At 52.3% G+C, this 26,243-nt stretch overlaps 3 protein-coding genes across 6 annotated transcripts in view; 2 read left to right on the forward strand and 1 right to left on the reverse strand.

Annotated features, from left to right (window-relative positions):
- Nucleotides 1-5,527, forward strand: part of LOC116408406 (rho-related BTB domain-containing protein 2-like) — a 32,876-nt gene extending 27,349 nt beyond the window's left edge. Inside the window, exon 9 of one of the 2 annotated variants that reach the window (XM_031895207.1) lies at nucleotides 1,491-1,644. In XM_031895207.1, coding sequence (XP_031751067.1) covers nucleotides 1,491-1,541 — 51 coding nt within the window. In that variant the 3' untranslated portion in view covers nucleotides 1,542-1,644. Of the gene's footprint in view, nucleotides 1-1,490 lie in introns of both variants that reach the window. The other variant, XM_031895206.1, reaches the window with a different exon arrangement.
- A 2,802-nt stretch (nucleotides 5,528-8,329) lies between these two features.
- On the reverse strand, nucleotides 8,330-25,930 carry wdr54 (WD repeat domain 54). The gene is made up of 10 exons (XM_031895211.1): nucleotides 25,771-25,930; nucleotides 23,542-23,776; nucleotides 14,998-15,060; nucleotides 14,178-14,244; nucleotides 13,900-13,956; nucleotides 12,966-13,093; nucleotides 12,583-12,683; nucleotides 12,351-12,513; nucleotides 10,456-10,527; nucleotides 8,330-10,270 (listed from the first exon to the last, which is right to left on the reverse strand). Exons 2-10 carry the CDS (start codon nucleotides 23,767-23,769, stop codon nucleotides 10,139-10,141), a joined length of 1,011 nt encoding a protein of 336 aa, XP_031751071.1. The 5' UTR covers nucleotides 23,770-23,776; nucleotides 25,771-25,930; the 3' UTR covers nucleotides 8,330-10,138.
- Nucleotides 25,931-25,952: 22 nt separating this feature from the next.
- Nucleotides 25,953-26,243, forward strand: part of c2orf81 (chromosome 2 open reading frame 81) — a 15,972-nt gene continuing 15,681 nt past the window's right edge. Inside the window, exon 1 of one of the 3 annotated variants that reach the window (XM_031895209.1) lies at nucleotides 25,953-26,047. The gene's annotated coding sequence lies outside the window, so the exon portion shown is untranslated. The remainder of the gene's footprint in view (nucleotides 26,048-26,243) is intronic. The other 2 variants (XM_031895208.1, XM_031895210.1) reach the window with 2 other exon arrangements.

Consider the following 26,243-nt stretch of genomic DNA (forward strand, 5'->3'; position numbering starts at 1 on the left):
AGCGAGAGATCCTCATCTCTACATAGTCCAAGCGAGGTCATCTCTAAATAGTCCAAGCGAGGGATCCTCATCTCTAGATTGTCCAACAAGGGATCCTCATCTCTAGATAGTCCAAGCGAGGGATCCTCATCTCTACATGGTGCAAGCGAGGGATCCTCATCTCTAGATAGTCCAAGCGAGGGATCCTCATCTCTATATAGTCCAAGCGAGGGATCCTCATCTCTAGATAGTCCAAGCGAGGGATCTTCATCTCTAGATAGTCCAAGCGAGGGATCTTCATCTCTAGATAGTCCAAGCGAGGGATCCTCATCTCTAGATAGTCCAAGCGAGGGATCTTCATCTCTAGATAGTCCAAGTGAGGGATCTTCATCTCTAGATGGTCCAAGCGAGGGATCCTCATCTCTAGATGGTCCAAGCGAGGGATCCTCATCTCTAGATGGTCCAAGCGAGGGATCCTCATCTCTAGATGGTCCAAGCGAGGGATCTTCATCTCTAGATGGTCCAAGCGAGGGATCTTCATCTCTAGATAGTCCAAGCGAGGGATCTTCATCTCTAGATAGTCCAAGCGAGGGATCTTCATCTCTAGATGGTCCAAGCGAGGGATCCTCATCTCTAGATGGTCCAAGCGAGGGATCCTCATCTCTAGATGGTCCAAGCGAGGGATCCTCATCTCTAGATGGTCCAAGCGAGGGATCTTCATCTCTAGATAGTCCAAGCGAGGGATCCTCATCTCTAGATAGTCCAAGCGAGGGATCTTCATCTCTAGATAGTCCAAGCGAGGGATCTTCATCTCTAGATGGTCCAAGCGAGGGATCCTCATCTCTAGATGGTCCAAGCGAGGGATCCTCATCTCTAGATGGTCCAAGCGAGGGATCCTCATCTCTAGATGGTCCAAGCGAGGGATCTTCATCTCTAGATGGTCCAAGCGAGGGATCTTCATCTCTAGATAGTCCAAGCGAGGGATCTTCATCTCTAGATAGTCCAAGCGAGGGATCTTCATCTCTAGATAGTCCAAGCGAGGGATCTTCATCTCTAGATAGTCCAAGCGAGGGATCCTCATCTCTAGATAGTCCAAGCGAGGGATCCTCATCTCTAGATAGTCCAAGCGAGGGATCTTCATCTCTAGATGGTCCAAGCGAGGGATCTTCATCTCTAGATGGTCCAAGCGAGGGATCCTCATCTCTAGATGGTCCAAGCGAGGGATCCTCATCTCTAGATGGTCCAAGCGAGGGATCCTCATCTCTAGATGGTCCAAGCGAGGGATCCTCATCTCTAGATAGTCCAAGCGAGGGATCCTCATCTCTAGATAGTCCAAACGAGGGATCCTCATCTCTACATAGTCCAAGCGAGAGATCCGATCCCACCGCTGTCACCAATTGTTACGGGCCTGTGCCCATGACACCAGTAGCTGCCCCCACAGCTCTACCTGCCCCTCTCTTCTGCAGCCGCGCAGAGCTGTATCCGACCCATATGGTTATTTCTGTTTGCAGAGAACAAGAGTCACTTTGAGCGGCACCGCTGGCCCCCCGTGTGGTACCTAAAGGAGGAAGACCGCTATCTGCGCTGTAAGCGGGAACGAGAGAAAGAGGAGGAGATTATCCGCAAGCAGAACAGCAAAAGCAAATGGTGCTTCTGGGTCTCCTCTGCCTCCTCTTCACCAGTGCCCTGAACCCACCTTTTTGTGCCTTCGGGGAGGACCAGTAGTTACCTCACCCACAACCTTCTACCCCATGGTGGGGTTCCTTTGTGCCGGCTAATATCTTTCTATAGAACTGGCAGCCATTATTGGAGCTCAGTGCTGTGGCGCTTCCTTCACCCGTTAGAGATCCATTTTGGGGACTGACCATTCAGGGGGTCAGAACTAAAGGGCAAATACAGAGAGCTGAGTGACGTGATGTTCCTCAGTGAGGGATCCTCATCTCTAGATGGACTATCTAGAGATGACCTTGCTTGGTCTAAGAGTGGATTTGGTGCATACCTAGGGATCGGTGCCATGCAGTGACGCGCACTATAATACATTTTCTTGTTGCCCGGTGCATAGCAACCAGTGCCTGGGCGGATAAGTAAGGGGGGGGGGGTCTCACTTCCTGCTCATCACATTGTTGGGGCTCTTTGCCTGAATGGTCAGAAATATAGTAGGTGTTGCCCCTCGTACACTCTCTGTGGGGCGAGTAGGAGATAAAGCAGCACATTCACTGGGTCTGTATCTGTGTTACTGATACTCAGCAGTACTGTATACTTAGTACTATGTACACAGCAGTACAATATACTCAGCAGTATTATATATTCAGCAGTACTATATACTCATCAGTACTATATACTTAGTATTATATACTCAGCAGTATTATATACTCGGCAGTACTATATACTCAGCAGTATTATGGGGAGCCTGGTGGCTCAGGTATATGCAGAAATAATAATTTGTTCTATGGCACCAGTATTATTATTATATATATATGGCAGGATGTTCCTTACAGAATAGACTGGGCAAGTTCTACCTCACTGAGGATGATGGGAGGGAAGAGGTCAAACAAGGAGATCCCATGTATAAAGGGAATGGTGACCGTACCCATAAGGCCGTAGAGCAGGGACCCCTTTCCTACTGCACTGGCCCATTAGTGCCGCGGATTGGTTATTGGCCCTGATACCATAAGATTTGCCTTAAGTGACCTCCGGACCCCCAACTCAGGTTTTGCCTTGTTCCTACGGTGGGTGGCACAGTCAATCCCTAGGAGCTGCCTTTGCTCATCATATTATTGGATGAACAGTGACATGTGATCGGACTAGGCTTCACACCAACAGCCGCGATCATCTTTGTACCTTGGGATCAGTACCAGAACTGGCTGAAGAACGAGTAGATTATGTACTGGTGGAGTCACCATTAACACATTTCCTTCAAATACATCCAAAACCATTGTAAACAGGAGGACTTACAGCTGGTGAGTATTGGTGGAGTCACCATTTAGCCAAAACGACTCCACATCTACAAGCAGTTCTTGTACAGGCTGGAGAATCCTACAGGTGGAGTATCTACCATTGAACGCATTTTTTGAATTGGACCTCCATTTGCAGCCATTGCCATTCCAGGCTGGAGAAGTCGACTTTGTTTACTTGGAGTTGCGATTGAAACATTTCCTGGGAAGGGACCTCCATGAACACTTGGGTGGTGGAGCAAATATTACAGTATTTTCTAGAGTAGATCTCCATGATAGTTGGTACAAGTATGGACTGGAGATGCTTTTATAAACATTTCCTGGGATGGACCTCCATGATGAACACTTGGGTGGTGGAGCAAATATTACAGTATTTTCTAGAGTAGATCTCCATGATAGTTGGTTCCAGTATGGACTGGAGGAAATGCTTTTATAAACATTTCCTGGGATGGACCTCCATGAACACTTTTGTAGAGTAGATCTCCATGATAGATGGTAACAGTATGGACTGGAGTTGCTTTTATAAACATTTCCTGGGATGGACCTCCATGAACACTTTTGTAGAGTAGATCTCCATGATAGTTGGTACCAGTATGGACTGGAGTTGCTTTTATAAACATTTCCTGGGATGGACCTCCATGAACACTTTTGTAGAGTAGATCTCCATGATAGATGGTAACAGTATGGACTGGTGATCCTTTTATAAACATTTCATGGGATGAACCTCCATGATGAACACTTGGGTGGTGGAGCAAATGTTACAGTATTTTCTAGAGTAGATCTCCATGACAGTACCAGTATGGACTGGAGTTGCTTTTATAAACATTTCCTGGGATGGACCTCCATGAACACTTGGGTAATGGAGCAAATGTTACAGTATTTTCTAGAGTAGATCTCCATGACAGTACCAGTATGGACTGGAGATGCTTTTATAAACATTTCATGGGATGGACCTCCATGAACACTTGGGTAATGGAGCAAATGTTACAGTATTTTCTAGAGTAGATCTCCATGACAGTTAGTACCAGTATGGACTGGAGATGCTTTTATAAACATTTCATGGATAGACCTCTATGCACACCCCGTACCAGTACAGACTGGAGAACTCCTAGTTTGTGTACTGGAGATGTCACCACTAACACCTCCATGCACAATGGAAACCAGTTTGGACAGCAGAACTCCCAGCTTGAGTACGACTGGGCTCACCACTAAGACATTTCCGGGAATGGGTCGTCACGCACAATCTCTGGACGCTGCTTGGACAGAAGCTCACAGGAACCAACGTCCACTTGGCCAATCACCAGCCACAGTTCCCTTCTTTACTAGTGGGGCAGCCAAGTTCCATCCGCCTATTGGTGGTTTTGTTATTCTTATTGTATTTTGAGATTTACAAAGAACTTTTATCGCCGCTGTGGTTCCATCGGTGCCTTTTCTGACCCAGTGGAGAGGAACGAGCCAATCAGTGGCCATGTAGCTACAGACGGTGGGACATATTTCTCTTAGTTCCTCCTAGAAGAACTCATTGTACTGGGTCCAGGGCCCACCTACCTCTGCATGTCCCCCCATAAAGGAAAGGGCTTTCCACTTACAGAACCTTAATATAAGGGAATGCATTAATATGGCGCCCCCCGCTGGTATCTGAGCTCCCCTCTCGCTCAGGGTAGTGCCATGTTCTAACCACTATGGGAGGGTATGGATATGTGGCCAAGTGTTACGTATGTGGGGCAGGGTTGCAGTGGGGGGGGCTACACTCCCCATAGAATTACACTGTGGGGGTCACATTCCCCTGGGATTGCAGTGTGGGGGTTAAACTCCCCATAGAATTGCAGTGTGGGGGGTCACATTCCCCTGGGATTGCAGTGTGGGGGTTACACTCCCCATAGAATTGCAGTGTGGGGGGTCACATTCCCCTGGGATTGCAGTGTGGGGGTTACACTCCCCATAGAATTGCAGTGTGGGGGTCACATTCCCCTGGGATTGCAGTGTGGGGGTTACACTCCCCATAGAATTGCAGTGTGGGGGGTCACATTCCCCTGGGATTGCAGTGTGGGGGTTACACTCCCCATAGAATTGCAGTGTGGGGGTTACATTCCCCTGGGATTGCAGTGTGGGGGTTACACTCCCCATAGAATTGCAGTGTGGGGGTTACATTCCCCTGGGATTGCAGTGTGGGGGTTACACTCCCCATAGAATTGCAGTGTGGGGGTTACATTCCCCTGGGATTGCAGTGTGGGGGTTACACTCCCCATAGAATTGCAGTGTGGGGGTCACATTCCCCTGGGATTGCAGTGTGGGGGTTACATTCCCCTGGGATTGCAGTGTGGGGGTTACACTCCCCATAGAATTACACTGTGGGGGTTTTGGGCAGATCTGCTTATACTCATTGGAGCAGCTGAAGGAACAAAGATGGCCCCACGCTGAGTAGTCCCGCCCCCTCGCTGCTGCGCCAATCAGTCTCCAGTTGCAGAGCCCCCTTTGTGGGGCAAGAGATTTTTTTTACCACACACACAAGGGCTGTTTCTATGTGTTTGTACAAGAATGAGCTGCCGTGTCGCTTTTAATAAATGTTTTGTACGAAGGGCATGTGCCCCCCCCCTGCTTGTGTCTCTCTATTATTTGGGGCTGTAATAGTAGTACATACAGGGCTGGCAGTGGCGGTATGAAAGGGGAGGGGTTACATAATAAACGAGGTTGAACGGGACACTAAACCCAGCCGTAAAGCTGCCCCACTGCGCCCCCTAGTTCTCTATAGAAGTTGATGAAAAACATAATTACACATGGAAACCAATTCACCAATGAGAATTCTACTGACTGAAAACTTCATTAAAGATGCAAGAGAAGTGACCAATGAGAATGCTGATTCCCAGCACTGTGTCAGGCCCCTTGCTGGTACCTTACATATAGAGATAATGATGGCATTTTCCCCTCATTATATGGCACAGGAATCAGACATGGGGATAAAGGGACAGACTTGTTCAGTGCTGGGAAACTGTGCTTATTGCTCCCAACTCCAATTGCAGGAACAGAGAACAGGGAGCCGGATTTACTCACATCAGCTGGGATTCTCATTGGGGGATTCTTTTGCAGTTCAATGCTGCCAATGTGGGCACTGGGGAGCTGGGAAAGTTTTATTGTGCAATATTGCTTTAAGAATACAACCCTGATGTTGCTGGACTACAGCTCCCAGCATGCCTCACCCTTCATTATATGTTATATTATTCTGGGATTTGTAATCCGGCAACAGCTGAGTAACGTTTGGTTGAGCCGCGCTGTGCAGCAGGGTTTAGTTCCCCTTTAACAAGCCACCCGGGGGCAAGTTGAACCTGATTGGCACAAACACAGTGGGAGTGTGAGATCCTATGATTGGCTGGAAGCCATGTTTCTATGCAGAGGTAGGTATGAATGGGTAGGTACCTACAGGGAATAGGTGCTACCAGCCTTCTGTACCCCATTACCAAAGGTAAGTTTTGTTTTGTTTTTTTTTGCTGCTGGGGGCATATACACATAGTTACCAACTGAAGAGATATTCCCCTCAGAACCCTCCCTCTGCACCCACCCTGAGCTGGGGGGGGGGGGTCAGTGACCCCTATAAACACTACAGTCGCTTTTTTACTTCCTTATATGAAGTCACACAGTACTGGCAGCAGGCTAAACTCCTATTGGCTGTGCCTCCTGTCAGTCTGACGCTGCTTCCTGTGCCTGTACATAACAGTAAGTTAGCGATAGGCTGAGTCTATGTGCCTATGTCACTGCAAGAGAGAAATTAACCAATGAGCTTTCAATTCATGCAACTGGTTAGAGGGCACAAGCACCCAATGAACTGGTCCAATAGGAAACAAGTAAGGGCAAAGCCTGGCAGTGATGATGTCAGCATACAGGAAGTTCTCAGTGTGTCAGATTCAAAATAGGCCCCTCCCATCCCTTCAGAAAACTGATCAGAGAGACAGAAGGACAGGGATAACAAGCAGCTTCTACAGGGTCTGTGTCATTTTAATGATGAAAAATGGATTTCTGACACTGAGCGATGTTGGTGGTTGAATACGATTTGGATGTTGGAGGTGAACGGCGCCTTTATGGCCCCAGTGTATTTTATAAAGTGGAAAGTTGCCATTCGGCAACATTTTGACATATGGGATAAACAACCCCCCCCCCCCCCAACCCTGTAGGCAGTTATGAATAATATCCGGTGCTGGTTTCCCTTTGGGCTAAACATTAACCCTATCTGTAACAATGGCCCCTTTATTGGAGCTCCCTATAGATCCTCTCAGGTCCCTGTCTGGGTTTCACATGAGGGGTGGGCGTGTCCTAACGGTCCCTGCCAGAAGCACAGTAGGAGGGGGGTAGCCAATCATAGCCCTGCACTCACGCAAGCACAGACAGGCTTCAGTTCCCTATCAGGTCAGCCTAGCTGCTGATTGGTTCCTATCCTACAGCCTGGGAAAGGAGGAAGCAGGAAGTGGAACAGATGGGCGGGATTAGTGGGGGTTTTTTGGAGAAATTTCAATAAATCAGCCTCAAACACTACTTTTTAAAGCCCATTCCCTCTGTATTTAGATGGGTACAATTCATTTGTAATTACACAATATTACCCCTAACAGGGGCAAGAGGAGTGCAGAGTTTGGCCCCCATTGCCGAACCCCAAATCCTTCCTATAAGACTCCGCCCAATAACGAATACAGAACTTCTGAGTTTATGTGACAAAAAGTCATGTGATTTTTAAGTATTCATCCCAAAGCCAATCCTGGGTTGTGTGCGTCCCGAGCTGGAACAGGGAGCATTGTGGGTAATGAGAAAGATTGAGTGAGCGCTATATAAGGAGACACTCACACTCACTTTCATCCTATGACACGAGGGTTAAAGAAAGTCCCCGGTTTTGCCCCAAACTGGGGGCTGTAGATAATGATTGTTTTCGAGCGAGGGTAACAAGTGTTTATTCGTGTATTACAGTGTTACACCCAGCTGCTTCCACCCCAGCCAGGGGTATTCCCCTCCCCCATGAGAGAGACACCTGTAGGTAAATAGATATGTTCTTGCATATAGGGAAAGGCATTTTACTGCCAATGGATTAGTCACAATAGTGCCACCTAGAGCCCTATATTTACTCAGCAGAAATCTTTACCTGCCCTAGAAGCTCCCTCTGTTTGTGTAGGAGCTGCCATTTTAGCTTGGTCTCAGTAGCTTCCTGCTGCAGCTCGGGTTGCTGGGAGCTCAGATTACACAGAGATGGGAATTGGAGCAAATTCTGATGGGAGGGGGTAGAGAGGAGAGAGATGCACAGACTCCTGCCCCAAACCTGAAGGAGCCCTAAAGGAAAGGAAGTCTGATACAGAAGAACATGTGACACAAAAGAAGACAAGGAATCCTGTGTTTCTTTTGATAGAGGACTCAGTGCAGCGTTTCTGTGAGTGCTTATGGCTGTATTTACATTTCTAATAAAGCTACTGAGTTTGTACCTTTCCTTCTCCTGTAAGGGGAGAAGATTCAGTAATCCACTAACCACTCGTTGCAGGGTCACACTGGCACTACAGGACCCTCCCACCGGAGGCACACAGGGGCTACAGGGCATAGAGCCAGCCCTGGGCACTACAGGACCCTCCCACTGGGGGCACACAGGGGCTACAGGGCATAGAGCCAGCCCTGGGCACTACAGGACCCTCCCACCGGGGGCACACAGGGGCTACAGGGCATAGAGCCAGCCCTGGGCACTACAGGACCCTCCCACCGGAGGCACACAGGGGCTACAGGGCATAGAGCCAGCCCTGGGCACTACAGGACCCTCCCACTGGGGGCACACAGGGGCTACAGGGCATAGAGCCAGCCCTGGGCACTACAGGACCCTCCCACCGGGGGCACACAGGGGCTACAGGGCATAGAGCCAGCCCTGGGCACTACAGGACCCTCCCACTGGGGGCACACAGGGGCTACAGGGCATAGAGCCGGCCCTGGGCACTACAGGACCCTCCCACCGGAGGCACACAGGGGCTACAGGGCATAGAGCCAGCCCTGGGCACTACAGGACCTTCCCACTGGGGGCACACAGGGGCTACAGGGCATAGAGCCAGCCCTGGGCACTACAGGACCCTCCCACTGGGGGCACACAGGGGCTACAGGGCATAGAGCCAGCCCTGGGCACTACAGGACCCTCCCACCGGGGGCACACAGGGGCTACAGGGCATAGAGCCAGCCCTGGGCACTACAGGACCCTCCCACTGGGGGCACACAGGGGCTACAGGGCAAAGAGCCAGCCCTGGGCACTACAGGACCCTCCCACTGGGGGCACACAGGGGCTACAGGGCAAAGAGCCAGCCCTGGGCACTACAGGACCCTCCCACTGGGGGCACATAGGGGCTACAGGGCATAGAGCCGGCCCTGGGCACTACAGGACCCTCCCACCGGGGGCACGCGGGGGCTACAGGGCATAGAGCCGGCCCTGGGCACTACAGGACCCTCCCACCGGGGGCACGCGGGGGCTACAGGGCATAGAGCCAGCCCTGGGCACTACAGGACCCTCCCACTGGGGGCACGCGGGGCTACAGGGCATAGAGCCGGCCCTGGGCACTACAGGACCCTCCCACCGGGGGCACGCGGGGGCTACAGGGCATAGAGCCGGCCCTGGGCACTACAGGACCCTCCCACCGGGGGCACGCGGGGGCTACAGGGCATAGAGCCTGCCCTGGGCACTACAGGACCCTCCCACTGGGGGCACGCGGGGGCTACAGGGCATAGACCCGGCCCTGGGCACTACAGGACCCTCCCACTGGGGGCACGCGGGGGCTACAGGGCACAGAGCCGGCCCTGGGCACTACAGGACCCTCCCACTGGGGGCACCCGGGGGCTACAGGGCATAGAGCCAGCCCTGGGCACTACAGGACCCTCCCACTGGGGGCACGCGGGGGCTACAGGGCACAGAGCCGGCCCTGGGCACTACAGGACCTTCCCACTGCGGGCACGCTGGGCCCATGACAGCCCCCCGGGGAGACACTATGGGGGTGACGGAGCGCTGACTCCCTAAATAAGGGGTCACTAGTGCCAAATTCATTTTTAGAAATTCTTCAAAATAAAAATAAAGGGGAAATGTCCCGCGATGACAACACAAAACTCTCCTGTTCCGAGCTCTTTTCCCCCCAGAATCCATATTGTGGAACATCCTACTCCTGCTGTGCCGGGGGGGGGGGGGGATGGCGCTATGTTGTCGCTATGTGGTGTCAGATCTGTACGTATCTAATGATCTCAGCAAGGTCATAGCCAGTCACAGCAAAGGTCGCCCCCTGGGGGTCACAGAAGCGCGCCCCACAGATCTGCGTGTCGGTCACACACTCGGAATGGCGGTGCTCCACCTACCGGGAGAGACGCAGCGTTACTATATAGAGCGGCACGGGCCTGAGGGCACACGGAATAGCCCACATACTGCTCTAAGCAACGTGTATTTAGCCAACAGGCCCCTCCCCTCACTGACCCCCCCCACATGCCTCTGTGTGGCCCCCGAACCCCGGAATGAGCTGTAGGGCCCGACGGTACCAACCTCAATTGTTCCACTGTCTGAGCGGCTCAACTGCCAGATCTGTATAAAGGAATCTTCTGCCCCAGAGAGAAGCTACAGGGAGAGAATCAGAGCTTGTCATTATTGCCCCCCCTTATATATAGTGACCCCCCCTTATATATTTATATATAGTGACCCCCCCTTAACTGCCCCTTCCCCCCCAGTGTAACCAATCCCAACTGGGCCAGCCTTTCCCCATAACTGAGCCCATTCCCTTTATCAGCTTAGTCGCTCTTCCCTGTACTTTCTCTATTTCATTACTGCCCCCCCCTTATATATTTATATATAGTGACCCCCCCCCTTAACTGCCCCCCCCCCCCCCCCAGTGTAACCAATCCCAACTGGGCCAGCCTTTCCCCATAACTGAGCCCATTCCCTTTATCAGCTTAGTCGCTCTTCCCTGTACTTTCTCTATTTCATTACTGCCCCCCCCTTATATATTTATATATAGTGACCCCCCCCCTTAACTGCCCCCCCCCCCCCCAGTGTAACCAATCCCAACTGGGCCAGCCTTTCCCCATAACTGAGCCCATTCCCTTTATCAGCTTAGTCGCTCTTCCCTGTACTTTCTCTATTTCATTACTGCCCCCCCTTATATATTTATATATAGTGACCCCCCCCCCTTAACTGCCCCCCCCCCCAGTGTAACCAATCCCAACTGGGCCAGCCTTTCCCCATAACTGAGCCCATTCCCTTTATCAGCTTAGTCGCTCTTCCCTGTACTTTCTCTATTTCATTACTGCCCCCCCTTATATATTTATATATATAGTGACCCCCCTTAACTGCCCCTTCCCCAGTGTAACCAATCCCAACTGGGCCAGCCTTTCCCCATAACTGAGCCCATTCCCTTTATCAGCTTAGTCGCTCTTCCCTGTACTTTCTCTATTTCATTACTGCCCCCCCCTTATATATTTATATATAGTGACCCCCCCTTAACTGCCCCTTCCCCAGTGTAACCAATCCCAACTGGGCCAGCCTTTCCCCATAACTGAGCCCATTCCCTTTATCAGCTTAGTCGCTCTTCCCTGTACTTTCTCTATTTCATTACTGCCCCCCCTTATATATTTATATATAGTGACCCCCCCCCCTTAACTGCCCCTTCCCCAGTGTAACCAATCCCAACTGGGCCAGCCTTTCCCCATAACTGAGCCCATTCCCTTTATCAGCTTAGTCGCTCTTTAAGTGTATATACCCCCCAGCCTGTGCCCTGAGTGTATATACCCCCCCGCCTGTGCCCTGAGTGTATATACCCCCCCGCCTGTGCCCTGAGTGTATATACCCCCCCTGCCTGTGCCCTGAGTGTATATACCCCCCCGCCTGTGCCCTGAATGTATATACCCCCCGCCTGTGCCCTGAGTGTATATACCCCCCGCCTGTGCCCTGAGTGTATATACCCCCCCGCCTGTGCCCTGAGTGTATATAACCCCCCCCTGTGCCCTGAGTGTATATACCCCCCCGCCTGTGCCCTGAGTGTATATACCCCCCCGCCTGTGCCCTGTATGTATATACCCCCCCCCGCCTGTGCCCTGTGTGTATATACCCCCCGCCTGTGCCCTGAGTGTATATACCCCCCCGCCTGTGCCCTGAGTGTATATACCCCCCCGCCTGTGCCCTGAGTGTATATACCCCCCCGCCTGTGCCCTGAGTGTATATACCCCCCCGCCTGTGCCCTGAATGTATATACCCCCCCGCCTGTGCCCTGAGTGTATATACCCCCCCGCCTGTGCCCTGAGTGTATATACCCCCCCCTGCCTGTGCCCTGAGTGTATATACCCCCCCCCCTGCCTGTGCCCTGAGTGTATATACCCCCCCCCTGCCTGTGCCCTGAGTGTATATACCCCCCCCCCCTGCCTGTGCCCTGAGTGTATATACCCTACCTTGCCAGACTGGGGTGCAATATCGAGGGTATAGACCCAGCGGGCGTGGGCATCCAGCTCGACACTGAGAGCCCCCGTAACGGCATCGTACACCCGGATCTGTCCCGTTCCATACGCCGCGGCCACTACTCCATCCCACAGCTTTACTGAGGAGCAGGACACCCTGCCAACAAACATGATTGGTCAGTTCCCAGTTCTACATTTAGAGCCCCCCCCCGTGCCCCCCACTCACCCATAAGCAGAGATCTTGCTCAGCAGCTTAAATTCCTCCCCACACTTCCACACACACAGGGCCCCGGAGTCATCGGCAGTGACCAGATCCGCAGCACCATCCTGGGGAGCAAGAGTTGGGAATATATCATACTGCGCCCCCTGCCCCTCCCACTGTGCCCCTGCCCCTCCCACTGTGCCCCTGCCCCTCCCCCTCCCACTGCGCCCCCTGCACCTCCCACGGCACCCCTGCCCCTCCCACTGCACCACTGTGCCTCCCACTGCCCCCTGCCCCTCCCATTGCACCCCTCCCACTGCACCACTGTGCCTCCCACTGCCCCCTGCCCCTCCCATTGCACCCCTGCCCCTCCCACTGTGCCCCCTTGGATGTCCCGGTGCCTGTACCTTGTCTGTACAAGTCTCGCTGGCAATGTCCGTGATTGGTTCCCTGTGCTCAGCCAGCACCTCGGCCAGGGTGATGTTGGTGCCTTTGGCTGGGATGTTAAACACGAGCACCAATCCGGACGAGGTCCCTGCAGAGACACACATACCTTAGATAGTAAGCTCACTGGGGCAGGGACTGATGGGAATGTGCTAGGGACCTTAGATTGTAAGCTCACTGGGGCAGGGACTGATGGGAATGGGATAGGGACCTTAGATAGTAAGCTCACTGGGGCAGGGACTGATGGGAATGTGCTAGGGACCTTAGATTGTAAGCTTACTGGGGCAGGGACTGATGGGAATGTGCTAGGGACCTTAGATTGTAAGCTCACTGGGGCAGGGACTGATGGGAATGTGATAGGGGCCTTAGATTGTAAGCTCACTGGGGCAGGGACTGATGGGAATGGGATAGGGACCTTAGATTGTAAGCTCACTGGGGCAGGGACTGATGGGAATGGGATAGGGACCTTAGATAGTAAGCTCACTGGGGCAGGGACTGATGGGAATGTGCTAGGGACCTTAGATTGTAAGCTTACTGGGGCAGGGACTGATGGGAATGTGCTAGGGACCTTAGATTGTAAGCTCACTGGGGCAGGGACTGATGGGAATGTGATAGGGGCCTTAGATTGTAAGCTCACTGGGGCAGGGACTGATGGGAATGGGATAGGGACCTTAGATTGTAAGCTCACTGGGGCAGGGACTGATGGGAATGGGATAGGGACCTTAGATTGTAAGCTCACTGGGGCAGGGACTGATGGGAATGGGATAGGGACCTTAGATTGTAAGCTCACTGGGGCAGGGACTGATGGGAATGGGATAGGGACCTTAGATTGTAAGCTCACTGGGACAGACAAGTGGAAGGTGCATATGGGACAGAGACAAGGAAGCGGGCACTTACCTACACAGATGTACTGACCCCCGGCTGGGGCAATACCGCGGGCAAACACTGCCTGAGCTGAAACACATGGAAGCAGAGTTATGAGCCGGTCCCAGTGCCCCCCCTGCTTGCTATTCCTTGGCACTAGCACAGTAGGGAGACCCCCCCCCCCCGGCACAGGCAGCTAGGGGGCACAGGCAGCTAGGGGGCACAGGCAGCTAGGGGGCACAGGCAGCTAGGGGGCACAGTGGGACCCCCCCCCCCAGGGCAAGATGCACAGTGAGAATGAAGCCCATTACCTGGGGGCGTTTCCAGTGCATCGAGCGCGTGCCAGTACACCATGATGGAGCCGTCAGATTCGTACATCTGCAGGGGGGGCAACACAGAGAGACAAGATGGGGGGCAGCTCCTCGGCCTTTAGCAAAACACTTTAGGGATAATATTTGCTGGGGGCTTAGTTACCCTTTGAGGATCAATTTATCCAGTTCCCAGCCAATAGCAGCCCTGGGAGACACTGGGTGCCTGTTTGGGGGCATTCTGACAGTAACTAGGTGGGTACCCTGGCGCTGCCCTGGCACGGTGAATGGAAACACAGAACATGATCCCAAACCCTAATGCCCCAGCTCCCCCGGTACATGAATTACAGCCCTTACCCCCCCATCATACTCCCACAAACGTGCTTACTGGGGGTCCGACCAATCACAGGGGAAAGCTCAGTGGCACCCAGTGGCGCCGTATAGGAACAGTGAGCTGGGGGAGCGCACGTGGGGCACCGCTACTCACACTCAGGGGGCACCGCTACTCACACTCAGGGGGCACCGCTACTCACACTCAGGGGGCACCGCTACTCACACTCAGGGGGCACCGCTACTCACACTCAGGGGGCACCGCTACTCACACCCAGGGGGGCACCGCTACACTAGCTACACACATTGTGCCCTATGGGAGTTACCCCTGTGCTGTTAGCTCGGTGCCCATGTTGCCCCCTGATACACTGGGTTGTTCTGCCCCTATGTAGCACGGTTGCTGTATTTCTCCATCGGTTTCTGTGCAGCTGAGAATGTCGTCTGTGTCATGCTCAGTGGGCGTGGCTATGGGCGGGGCTTCCACCCCTCGTACCTGAATCCCCTTCTGTGAGGTGAGAACCAGCAGAACCCGCGATGGGAGGGCACACCATGATGCCTGTAACATAGCAATGGGCATGTCAGTCATTCTGCCTCTGCCAATCCTGGGCATGGGTGGGTATATACATAGCATACAGGTGGGTATGTGGGTATATAATGGCGCCAGTGTGTATAGGGGAGGGTACAGGTGGGTATGTGGGTATATAACGGTGCCAGTGTGTATAGGGGAGGGTACAGGTGGGTATGTGGGTATATAATGGTGCCAGTGTGTATAGGGGAGGGTACAGGTGGGTATGTGGGTATATAACGGTGCCAGTGGGTATAGGGGAGGATACAGGTGGGTGTGTGGGTATATAACGGTGCCAGTGTGTATAGGGGAGGGTACAGGTGGGTATGTGGGTATATAACAGTGCCAGTGTGTATAGGGGAGGGTACAGGTGGGTACGTGGGTATATAATGGTGCCAGTGTGTATAGGGGAGGGTACAGGTGGGTACGTGGTATATAATGGTGCCAGTGTGTATAGTGGAGGGTACAGGTGGGTATGTGGGTATATAACGGTGCCAGTGTGTATAGTGGAGGGTACAGGTGGGTATGTGAGTATATAATGGTGCCAGTGTGTATAGGGGAGGGTACAGGTGGGTATGTGGGTATATAACGGTGCCAGTGTGTGTAGTGGAGGATACAGGTGGGTATGTGGGTATATAACGGTGCCAATGTGTATAGTGTAGGGTACAGGTGGGTATGTGGTTATATAACGGTGCCAGTGTGTATAGTGGTGGGTACAGGTGGGTATATAATGGTGCCAGTGTGTATAGGGGAGGATACAGGTGGGTGTGTGGGTATATAATGAGGCCAGTGTGTATAGGGGAGGGTACAGGTGGGTATGTGGGTATATAATGGTGCCAGTGTGTATAGGGGAGGGTACAGGTGGGTATGTGGGTATATAATGAGGCCAGTGTGTATAGGGGAGGGTACAGGTGGGTATGTGGGTATATAATGGTGCCAGTGTGTATAGGGGAGGGTACAGGTGGGTATGTGGGTATATAACGGTGCCAGTGTGTATAGGGGAGGGTACAGGTGGGTACGTGGGTATATAATGGTGCCAGTGTGTATAGGGGAGGGTACAGGTGGGTACGTGGTATATAATGGTGCCAGTGTGTATAGTGGAGGGTACAGGTGGGTATGTGGGTATATAACGGTGCCAGTGTGTATAGGGGAGGGTACAGGTGGGTATGTGGCTATATAACGGTGCCAGTGTGTATAGTGGAGGGTACAGGTGGGTATGTGAGTATATAATGGTGCCAGTGTGTATAGGGGAGGGTACAGGTGGGTATGTGGGTATATAACGGTGCCAGTGTGTGTAGTGGAGGGTACAGGTGGGTATGTGGGTATATAACGGTGCCAATGTGTATAGTGTAGGGTACAGGTGGGTATGTGGTTATATAACGGTGCCAGTGTGTATAGTGGTGGGTACAGGTGGGTATATAATGGTGCCAGTGTGTATAGGGGAGGATACAGGTGGGTGTGTGGGTATATAATGGTGCCAGTGTGTATAGGGGAGGGTACAGGTGGGTATGTGGGTATATAATGGTGCCAGTGTGTATAGGGGACGGTACAGGTGGGTATGTGGGTATATAATGGTGCCAGTGTGTATAGGGGAGGATACAGGTGGGTAGCGTGGGTATATAATGGTCCCAGTGTGTATAGGGGAGGGTACAGGTGGGTATGTGGGTATATAATGGTGCCAGTGTGTATAGGGGAGGATACAGGTGGGTACGTGGGTATATAATGGTGCCAGTGTGTATAGGGGAGGGTACAGGTGGGTATATAATGGTCCCAGGGTGTATAGGGGAGGGTACAGGTGGGTATGTGGGTATATAACGGTGCCAGTGTGTATAGGGGAGGGTACAGGTGGGTATATAATGGTGCCAGTGTGTATAGGGGAGGATACAGGTGGGTACATGGGTATATAATGGTCCCAGTGGTGTATAGGGGAGGGTACAGGTGGGTATGTGGGTATATAACGGTGCCAGTGTGTATAGGGGAGGGTACAGGTGGGTATATAATGGTGCCAGTGTGTATAGGGAGGATACAGGTGGGTACATGGGTAATATAATCGGTGCCAGTGTGTATAGGGGAGGGTACAGGTGGGTATATAATGGTCCCAGTGTGTATAGGGGAGGGTACAGGTGGGTATGTGGGTATATACCGGTGCCAGTGTGTATAGGGGAGGGTACAGGTGGGTATATAATGGTGCCAGTGTGTATAGGGGAGGATACAGGTGGGTACATGGGTATATAACGGTGCCAGTGTGTATAGGGGAGGGTACAGGTGGGTATGTGGGTATATAACGGTGCCAGTGTGTATAGGGGAGGGTACAGGTGGGTATATAATGGTCCCAGTGTGTATCGGGGAGGGTACAGGTGGGTATATAATGGTCCCAGTGTGTATAGGGGAGGGTACAGGTGGGTATGTGGGTATATAATGGTGCCAGTGTGTTTAGAGGAGGGTACAGGTGGGTATGTGGGTATATATGGTGCCAGTGTGTATAGGGGAGGGTACAGGTGGGTATGTGGGTATATAACGGTGCCAGTGTGTGTAGTGGAGGGTACAGGTGGGTATGTGGGTATATAACGGTGCCAATGTGTATAGTGTAGGGTACAGGTGGGTATGTGGTTATATAACGGTGCCAGTGTGTATAGTGGTGGGTACAGGTGGGTATATAATGGTGCCAGTGTGTATAGGGGAGGATACAGGTGGGTGTGTGGGTATATAATGGTGCCAGTGTGTATAGGGGAGGGTACAGGTGGGTATGTGGGTATATAATGGTGCCAGTGTGTATAGGGGACGGTACAGGTGGGTATGTGGGTATATAATGGTGCCAGTGTGTATAGGGGAGGATACAGGTGGGTACGTGGGTATATAATGGTCCCAGTGTGTATAGGGGAGGGTACAGGTGGGTATGTGGGTATATAATGGTGCCAGTGTGTATAGGGGAGGATACAGGTGGGTACGTGGGTATATAATGGTGCCAGTGTGTATAGGGGAGGGTACAGGTGGGTATATAATGGTCCCAGGGTGTATAGGGGAGGGTACAGGTGGGTATGTGGGTATATAACGGTGCCAGTGTGTATAGGGGAGGGTACAGGTGGGTATATAATGGTGCCAGTGTGTATAGGGGAGGATACAGGTGGGTACATGGGTATATAATGGTCCCAGTGTGTATAGGGGAGGGTACAGGTGGGTATGTGGGTATATAACGGTGCCAGTGTGTATAGGGGAGGGTACAGGTGGGTATATAATGGTGCCAGTGTGTATAGGGGAGGATACAGGTGGGTACATGGGTATATAATGGTGCCAGTGTGTATAGGGGAGGGTACAGGTGGGTATATAATGGTCCCAGTGTGTATAGGGGAGGGTACAGGTGGGTATGTGGGTATATACCGGTGCCAGTGTGTATAGGGGAGGGTAGCAGGTGGGTATATTAATGGTGGCCAGTGTGTATAGGGGAGGATACAGGTGGGTACATGGGTATATAACGGTGCCAGTGTGTATAGGGGAGGGTACAGGTGGGTATGTGGGTATATAACGGTGCCAGTGTGTATAGGGGAGGGTACAGGTGGGTATATAATGGTCCCAGTGTGTATCGGGGAGGGTACAGGTGGGTATATAATGGTCCCAGTGTGTATAGGGGAGGGTACAGGTGGGTATGTGGGTATATAATGGTGCCAGTGTGTTTAGAGGAGGGTACAGGTGGGTATGTGGGTATATAATGGTGCCAGTGTGTATAGGGGAGGGTACAGGTGGGTATGTGGGTATATAACGGTGCCAGTGTGTATAGTGGAGGGTACAGGTGGGTATGTGAGTATATAATGGTGCCAGTGTGTATAGGGGAGGGTACAGGTGGGTATGTGGGTATATAACGGTGCCAGTGTGTGTAGTGGAGGATACAGGTGGGTATGTGGGTATATAACGGTGCCAATGTGTATAGTGTAGGGTACAGGTGGGTATGTGGTTATATAACGGTGCCAGTGTGTATAGTGGTGGGTACAGGTGGGTATATAATGGTGCCAGTGTGTATAGGGGAGGATACAGGTGGGTGTGTGGGTATATAATGAGGCCAGTGTGTATAGGGGAGGGTACAGGTGGGTATGTGGGTATATAATGGTGCCAGTGTGTATAGGGAGGGTACAGGTGGGTATGTGGGTATATAATGAGGCCAGTGTGTATAGGGGAGGGTACAGGTGGGTATGTGGGTATATAATGGTGCCAGTGTGTATAGGGGAGGGTACAGGTGGGTATGTGGGTATATAACGGTGCCAGTGTGTGTAGGGGACGGTACAGGTGGGTATGTGGGTATATAACAGTGCCAGTGTGTTATAGGGAGGGTACAGGTGGGTACGTGGGTATATAATGGTGCCAGTGTGTATAGGGGACGGGTACAGGTGGGTACGTGGTATATAATGGTGCCAGTGTGTATAGTGGAGGGTTACAGGTGGGTATGTGGGTATATAACGGTGCCAGTGTGTATAGGGGAGGGTACAGGTGGGTATGTGGCTATATAACGGTGCCAGTGTGTATAGTGGAGGGTTACAGGTGGGTATGTGAGTATATAATGGTGCCAGTGTGTATAGGGGAGGGTACAGGTGGGTATGTGGGTATATAACGGTGCCAGTGTGTGTAGTGGAGGGTACAGGTGGGTATGTGGGTATATAACGGTGCCAATGTGTATAGTGTTAGGGTACAGGTGGGTATGTGGTTATATAACGGTGCCAGTGTGTATAGTGGTGGGTACAGGTGGGTATATAATGGTGCCAGTGTGTATAGGGGAGGATACAGGTGGGTGTGTGGGTATATAATGGTGCCAGTGTGTATAGGGGAGGTACAGGTGGGTATGTGGGTATATAATGGTGCCAGTGTGTATAGGGGACGGTACAGTGTGGTATGTGGGTATATAATGGTGCCAGTGTTGTATAGGGGAGGATACAGGTGGGTACGTGGGTATATAATGGTCCCAGTGTGTATAGGGGAGGGTACAGGTGGGTATGTGGGTATATAATGGTGCCAGTGTGTATAGGGGAGGATACAGGTGGGTACGTGGGTATATAATGGTGCCAGTGTGTATAGGTGAGGGTACAGGTGGGTTATTAATGGTCCCAGGGTGTATAGGGGAGGGTACAGGTGGGTATGTGGGTATATAACGGTGCCAGTGTGTATAGGGGAGGGTACAGGTGGGTATTAATGGTGCCAGTGTGTATAGGGGAGGATACAGGTGGGTACATGGGTATATAATGGTCCCAGTGTGTATAGGGGAGGGTACAGGTGCGGGTATGTGGTTATTAAACGGTGCCAGTGTGTATAGGGGAGGGTACAGGTGGGTATATAATTGGTGCCAGTGTGTTATAGGAGGATTTACAGGTGGGTACATGGTATATAATGGTGCCAGTGTGTATAGCGGGAGGGTACAGGTGGGTATATAATGGTCCCAGTGTGTATAGGGGAGGGTACAGGTGGGTATGTGGGTATATACCGGTTGCCAGTGTGTATAGGGGAGGGTACAGGTGGGTATATAAGGTGCCAGTGTGTATAGGGGAGGATACAGGTGGGTACATGGGTATATAACGGTGCCAGTGTGTATAGGGAGGGTACAGGTGGTATGTGGGTATATAACGGTGCCAGTGTGTATAGGGGAGGGTACAGTGTGGGTATATAATGGTCCCAGTGTGTATCGGGAGGGTACAGGTGGGTATATAATGGTCCCAGTGTGTATAGGGGAGGGTACAGGTGGGTATGTGGGTATATAATGGTGCCAGTGTGTTTTAGAGGAGGGTACAGGTGGGTATGTGGGTATATAATGGTGCCAGTGTGTATAGGGGAGGGTACAGGTGGGATGGGTATATAATGGTGCCAGTGTGTATAGGGAGGGCTACAGGTGCGGGTATGTGGATATAATGGTGCCAGTGTTTGTATAGGGGAGGGTACAGGTGGTATGTGGGTATATAATGGTGCCAGTGTGTATAGGGGAGGGTACAGGTGGGTATGTGGGTATATAATGGTGCAGTGTGTATAGGGGAGGGTACAGGTGGGTATGTGGGTATATAATGGTGCCAGTGTGTATAGAGGAGGGTACAGGGGGTATGTGGGTATATAATGGTGCCAGTGTGTATAGAGGAGGGTACAGGTGGGTATGTGGGTATATAATGGTGCCAGTGTGTATAGGGGAGGGTACAGGTGGGTATGTGGGTATATAACGGTGCCAGTGTGTAAGGGGAGGTACAGGTGCGGGTATGTGGGTATATAACGGTGCCAGTGTGTATAGGGGAGGGTACAGGTGGGTATGTGGGTATATAATGGTGCCAGTGTGTAATAGGGATGGTACAGGTGGGTATGTGGGTATATAATGGTGCCAGTGTGTATAGGGGAGGCGGTACAGGTGGGTATGTGGGTATTATAACGGTGCCAGTGTGTATAGGGGGAGGGTACAGGTGGGTATGTGGGTATATAATGGCGCCAGTGTGTATAGGGGAGGGTACAGGTGGGTACGTGGGTATATAATGGTGCCAGTGTGTATAGGGGAGGGTACAGGTGGGTACGTGGTATATAACGGTGCCAGTGTGTATAGTGGAGTGTACAGGTGGGTATGTGGGTATATAACGGTGCCAGTGTGTATAGGGGAGGGTACAGGTGGGTATGTGGGTATATAATGGTTGCAGTGTGTATAGGGGAGGGTACAGGTGGGTATATAACGGTGCCAGTGTGTATAGTGTAGGGTACAGGTGGGTATGTGAGTATATAATGGTGCCAGTGTGTATAAGGGAGGGTACAGGTGGGTATGTGGGTATATAACGGTGCCAGTGTGTGTAGTGGAGGGTACAGGTGGGTATGTGGGTATATAACGGTGCCAGTGTGTATAGTGGAGGGTACAGGTGGGTATGTGGGTATATAACGGTGCCAGTGTGTATAGTGGTGGGTACAGGTGGGTATATAATTGGTGCAGTGTGTATAGGGACGGTACAGGTGGGTACGTTGGGTATATAAATGGTCCCAGTGTGTATAGGGGAGGGTACAGGTGGGTATATAATGGTGCCAGTGTGTATAGGGGAGGATACAGGTGGGTACATAATGGTGCCAGTGTGTATAGGGGAGGGTACAGGTGGGTATATAATGGTCCCAGTGTGTATAGGGGAGGGTACAGGTGGGTATGTGGGTATATAACGGTGCCAGTGTGTATAGGGGAGGGTACAGGTGGGTATATAACGGTGCCAGTGTGTATAGTGTAGGGTACAGGTGGGTATGTGAGTATATAATGGTGCCAGTGTGTATAAGGAGGGTACAGGTGGGTATGTGGGTATATAACGGTGCCAGTGTGTGTAGTGGAGGGTACAGGTGGGTATGTGGGTATATAACGGTGCCAGTGTGTATAGTGGAGGGTACAGGTGGGTATGTGGGTATATAACGGTGCCAGTGTGTATAGTGGTGGGTACAGGTGGGTATATAATGGTGCCAGTGTGTATAGGGGACGGTACAGGTGGGTACGTGGGTATATAATGGTCCCAGTGTGTATAGGGGAGGGTACAGGTGGGTATATAATGGTGCCAGTGTGTATAGGGGAGGATACAGGTGGGTACATAATGGTGCCAGTGTGTATAGGGGAGGGTACAGTGGGTATATAATGGTCCCAGTGTGTATAGGGGAGGGTACAGGTGGGTATGTGGGTATATAACGGTGCCAGTGTGTATAGAGGAGGGTACAGGTGGGTATATAATGGTGCCAGTGTGTATAGGGGAGGATACAGGTGGGTACGTGGGTATATAATGGTCCCAGTGTGTATGGGGGAGGGTACAGGTGGGTATATAATGGTCCCAGTGTGTATAGGGGAGGGTACAGGTGGGTATGTGGGTATATAATGGTGCCAGTGTGTTTAGAGGAGGGTACAGGTGGGTGGTAAGTGGGTTATATAATGGTGCAGTGTATGTATAGGGGAGGGTACAGGTGCGGTTATGTGGGTATATAATGGTGCCAGTGTGTATAGAGGAGGGTACAGGTGGGTAAGTGGGTATATAATGGTGCCAGTGTGTATAGGGGAGGGTACAGGTGGGTATGTGGGTATACAATGGTGCCAGTGTGTATAGGGGAGGGTACAGGTGGGTATGTGGGTATATAATGGTGCCAGTGTGTATAGTGGAGGGTACAGGTGGGTATATAATGGTGCCAGTGTGTATAGGGGACGGTACAGGTGGGTATGTGGGTATATAATGGTGCCAGTGTGTAGGGGACGGTACAGGTGGGTGTGTGGGTATATAATGGTGCCAGTGTGTATAGGGGAGGGTACAGGTGGGTATGTGGGTATATAATGGTGCCAGTGTGTATAGGGGACGGTACAGGTGGGTGTGTGGGTATATAATGGTTCCGGTGTGTATAGGGGAGGGTACAGGTGGGTATGTGGGTATATAACAGTGCCAGTGTGTATAGGGGACGGTTACAGGTGGGTGTGTGGGTATATAATGGTGCCAGTGTGTATAGGGGAGGGTAACTTACCTGCATGATGAGAGAAGAGCTGACAGTTACACTTCCCTCCTTCGACTGTAACTGGCGGTGGGAGAAGTTCAGCCCGTCGGCAGAAGCGCTCACCATATTGACAGTGTTGCCGTGGACAACAGAGAAATAGGTAAGGTTCTTCTCAGTGATTGGCAGGACACTCAGGTTGTTGTAGAGCGCCGACGCACTGCTCTTCATCTGGATACTCTTCTCCTTACGATACATCATGGGGGTCCTGTATAGAGAGTTATTGAGTACCCAGGGGGGCTTTGTGTCCCTGTGAGGTTGCTATGGGGGGTATGTGTCCTGTGCAGGTTGCTATGGGGGGGGAGTATGTGTCCCTGTGAAATTGCTATTGGGGGTATGTGTCCCTGTGAGATTGCTATGGGGGGTGTATGTGTCCCTGTGAGGTTGCTATAGGGGGGGTATGTGGTCCCTGTGAGGTTGCTATGGGGGGTATGGGTTCCTGTGAGGTTGCTATGGGGGGGTATGCGGTCCCATGTGAGGTTGCTATGGGGGTATGGGTCCCTGTGAGGTTGCTATGGGGCGAGGTATGTGTCCTGTGAGGTTGCTATGCGGGGGGTATGTTGTCCCTGTGAGGTTGCTATGGTGGGGGTATGTGTCCCTGTGAGGTTGCTATGGCGGGTGGTATGGGTCCCTGTTGAGCGTTGCTTGCGGTGGGTTGGGTCCCTGTCGAGGTTGCTTAAGGAGGGGTATGGGTTCCCTGCTGAGGTTGCTATGGGGGGGTATGGGTCCCTGGCAGCCGTTGCTATGGGGGGGGTATGGGTCCCTGTGAGGTTGCTTATGGGGGGGGTATGGCGTCCCTTGTTGAGCTGTTGCTAATGGGGGCGGTATGTGTCCCTGTGAGGTTGCTATGGGCGGGTATGGTCCCTGTTGACGTTGCTATGCGGGGGTAATGTGTCCCTGTTGCAGGTTGCTATGGGGGGTATTGTGTCCCTGTTGAGGTTGCTATGGAGGGTATGGGTCCCTGTGAGCGTTGCTATGGGCGGGTATGGCGTCCCTGTGAGGTTGCTATGGGGGGGTATGGGTCCCTGTGAGGTTGCTATGGGGGGGATGTCCCTGTTGAGGTTGCTATGGGGGGTATGGGGTCCCTGTGAGGTTGCTATGGGGGGTATGTGGTCCCTGTGAGGTGCTATGGGGGGAGGGTATGTGCCCCCTGTGAGGTTGCTATGGGGGGGGTATGTTGTCCCTGTGAGGTTGCTATGGGGGGGGTTATGTGTCCCTGTGAGGTTGCTATGGGGGGTATGGTCCTGGAGGTTGCTATATGGGGGGTATGGGGTCCCTGTCTGAGGTTTGCTGATGGGGGGGTATGTGCCTGTGAGGTTGCTATGCGGGGGTATGTGTCCCTGTGAGGTTGGCTATGGGGGGTATGGGTCCCTGTGAGGTTGCTATGGGGTATGGGTCCTGTGAGGTGCTAGGGGGGTATGCGGTCCCTGTGGAGTTGCTATGGGGGGGGTTATGGTCCCTGTGAGGTTGCTATGGGGCGGTTATTGTGTCCCTGTGAGGTTTGCTATGGGGGGTTAGGGTCCCTGTTGAGGGTGCTATGGGGGGTATAGGTCCCTGGAGGTTGCTATGGGGGGTAGGGTCCCTGTGAGCGTTGACTATGGGGGGGGTATGTGTCCCGTGAGGTTGCTATCGGGGGGGGTATGTGTCCCTGTTGAGGTTGCTTGGGGGGGTATGTGTCCCTGTGAGCGTTTGCTTATGGGGGGGGCTATGCGGTCCTGTGAGGTTGCTATGGGGGTATGGGTCCCTGTGAGGTTGCTATGGGGGGTATGTGTCCCTGTGAGGTTGGCGATGGGGGGTATGTTTTGTCCCTGTTGAGGTTGCTATGGCGGTGGGTATGTGTCCCTGTGAGGTTGCTTATGGGGGGGTATGGTTCCCTGTGAGTGTTGCTATGCGCGGGGGTTATGTGTCCCTGTGAGGTTGCTATGGGGGGGTATGGGTCCCTGTGAGGTTGCTAAGGGGGTTATGTGTCCCTGTGAGGTTGCTATGGGGGGTATGTGTCCCTGTGAGGTTGCTATGGGAGGGGTATGGCGTTCCCTGTGAGGTTGCTTATGGGGGTTATGTGTCCCTGTGAGGTTGCTATGGGGGTGTATGGGTCCCTGTGAGGTTGCTATGGGGGGTATGTGTCCCTGTGAGGTTGCTATGGGGGGGTATGTGCCCATTGGGGATGATGGGGGGGATGGGGGGGAGGGGTTTCTCTCTGACCTGTTACTAGGCCAAGCCCTTCTGGCAGTACCGGGGGGGGGCGGGGGTCTTCTCTTTCTGTCCCGGGTCTGGTGGCGTTCGGACGGTCGATCCCTGGGCCCCAAGCTGCGGATTAGGTCGGGGCGAATCACATCGCGTTGCTATAGCAGCAGGGAGGCTTCGCTGTCATTTGTAGCCGCCAGTGTCGTCATCTCCGAGCGCCGCAGCCCCAATGGTTGCTAGGCAACGAGCTACACAGCAACTGGCAACTGGGAAATACATGGTCACCTCCTCTCTGGTACGGACTGGGAACTGACTGACTGGGATCTACTGACTGATCTACTTACTGGGATCTACTGACTGACTGGGAACTGACTGACTGGGATCTACTGACTGATCTACTTACTGGGATCTACTGACTGACTGGGAACTGACTGGGATCTACTGACTGACTGGGAACTGACGACTGGATCTACTGACTGGATCTACTTACT

Source organism: Xenopus tropicalis, chromosome 1 (genome assembly GCF_000004195.4).
Source record: "Xenopus tropicalis strain Nigerian chromosome 1, UCB_Xtro_10.0, whole genome shotgun sequence".
NCBI classification, from domain to species: domain Eukaryota; kingdom Metazoa; phylum Chordata; class Amphibia; order Anura; family Pipidae; genus Xenopus; species Xenopus tropicalis.

Bases quoted from the DNA above. Each gene is read 5' to 3' on its own strand.
- wdr54 (XM_031895211.1), bottom strand. From the start codon at position 23,769: ATGATGTATCGTAAGGAGAAGAGTATCCAGATGAAGAGCAGTGCGTCG. The intron at 13,957-14,177 runs GTAATGGGCTTC...CATGTGTTTCAG, and splicing joins TGCACTGGAAACGCCCCCAG to CTCAGGCAGTGTTTGCCCGC. The intron at 12,514-12,582 runs GTGAGTGGGGGG...GTTTGTTGGCAG, and splicing joins AGCAAGATCTCTGCTTATGG to GGTGTCCTGCTCCTCAGTAA.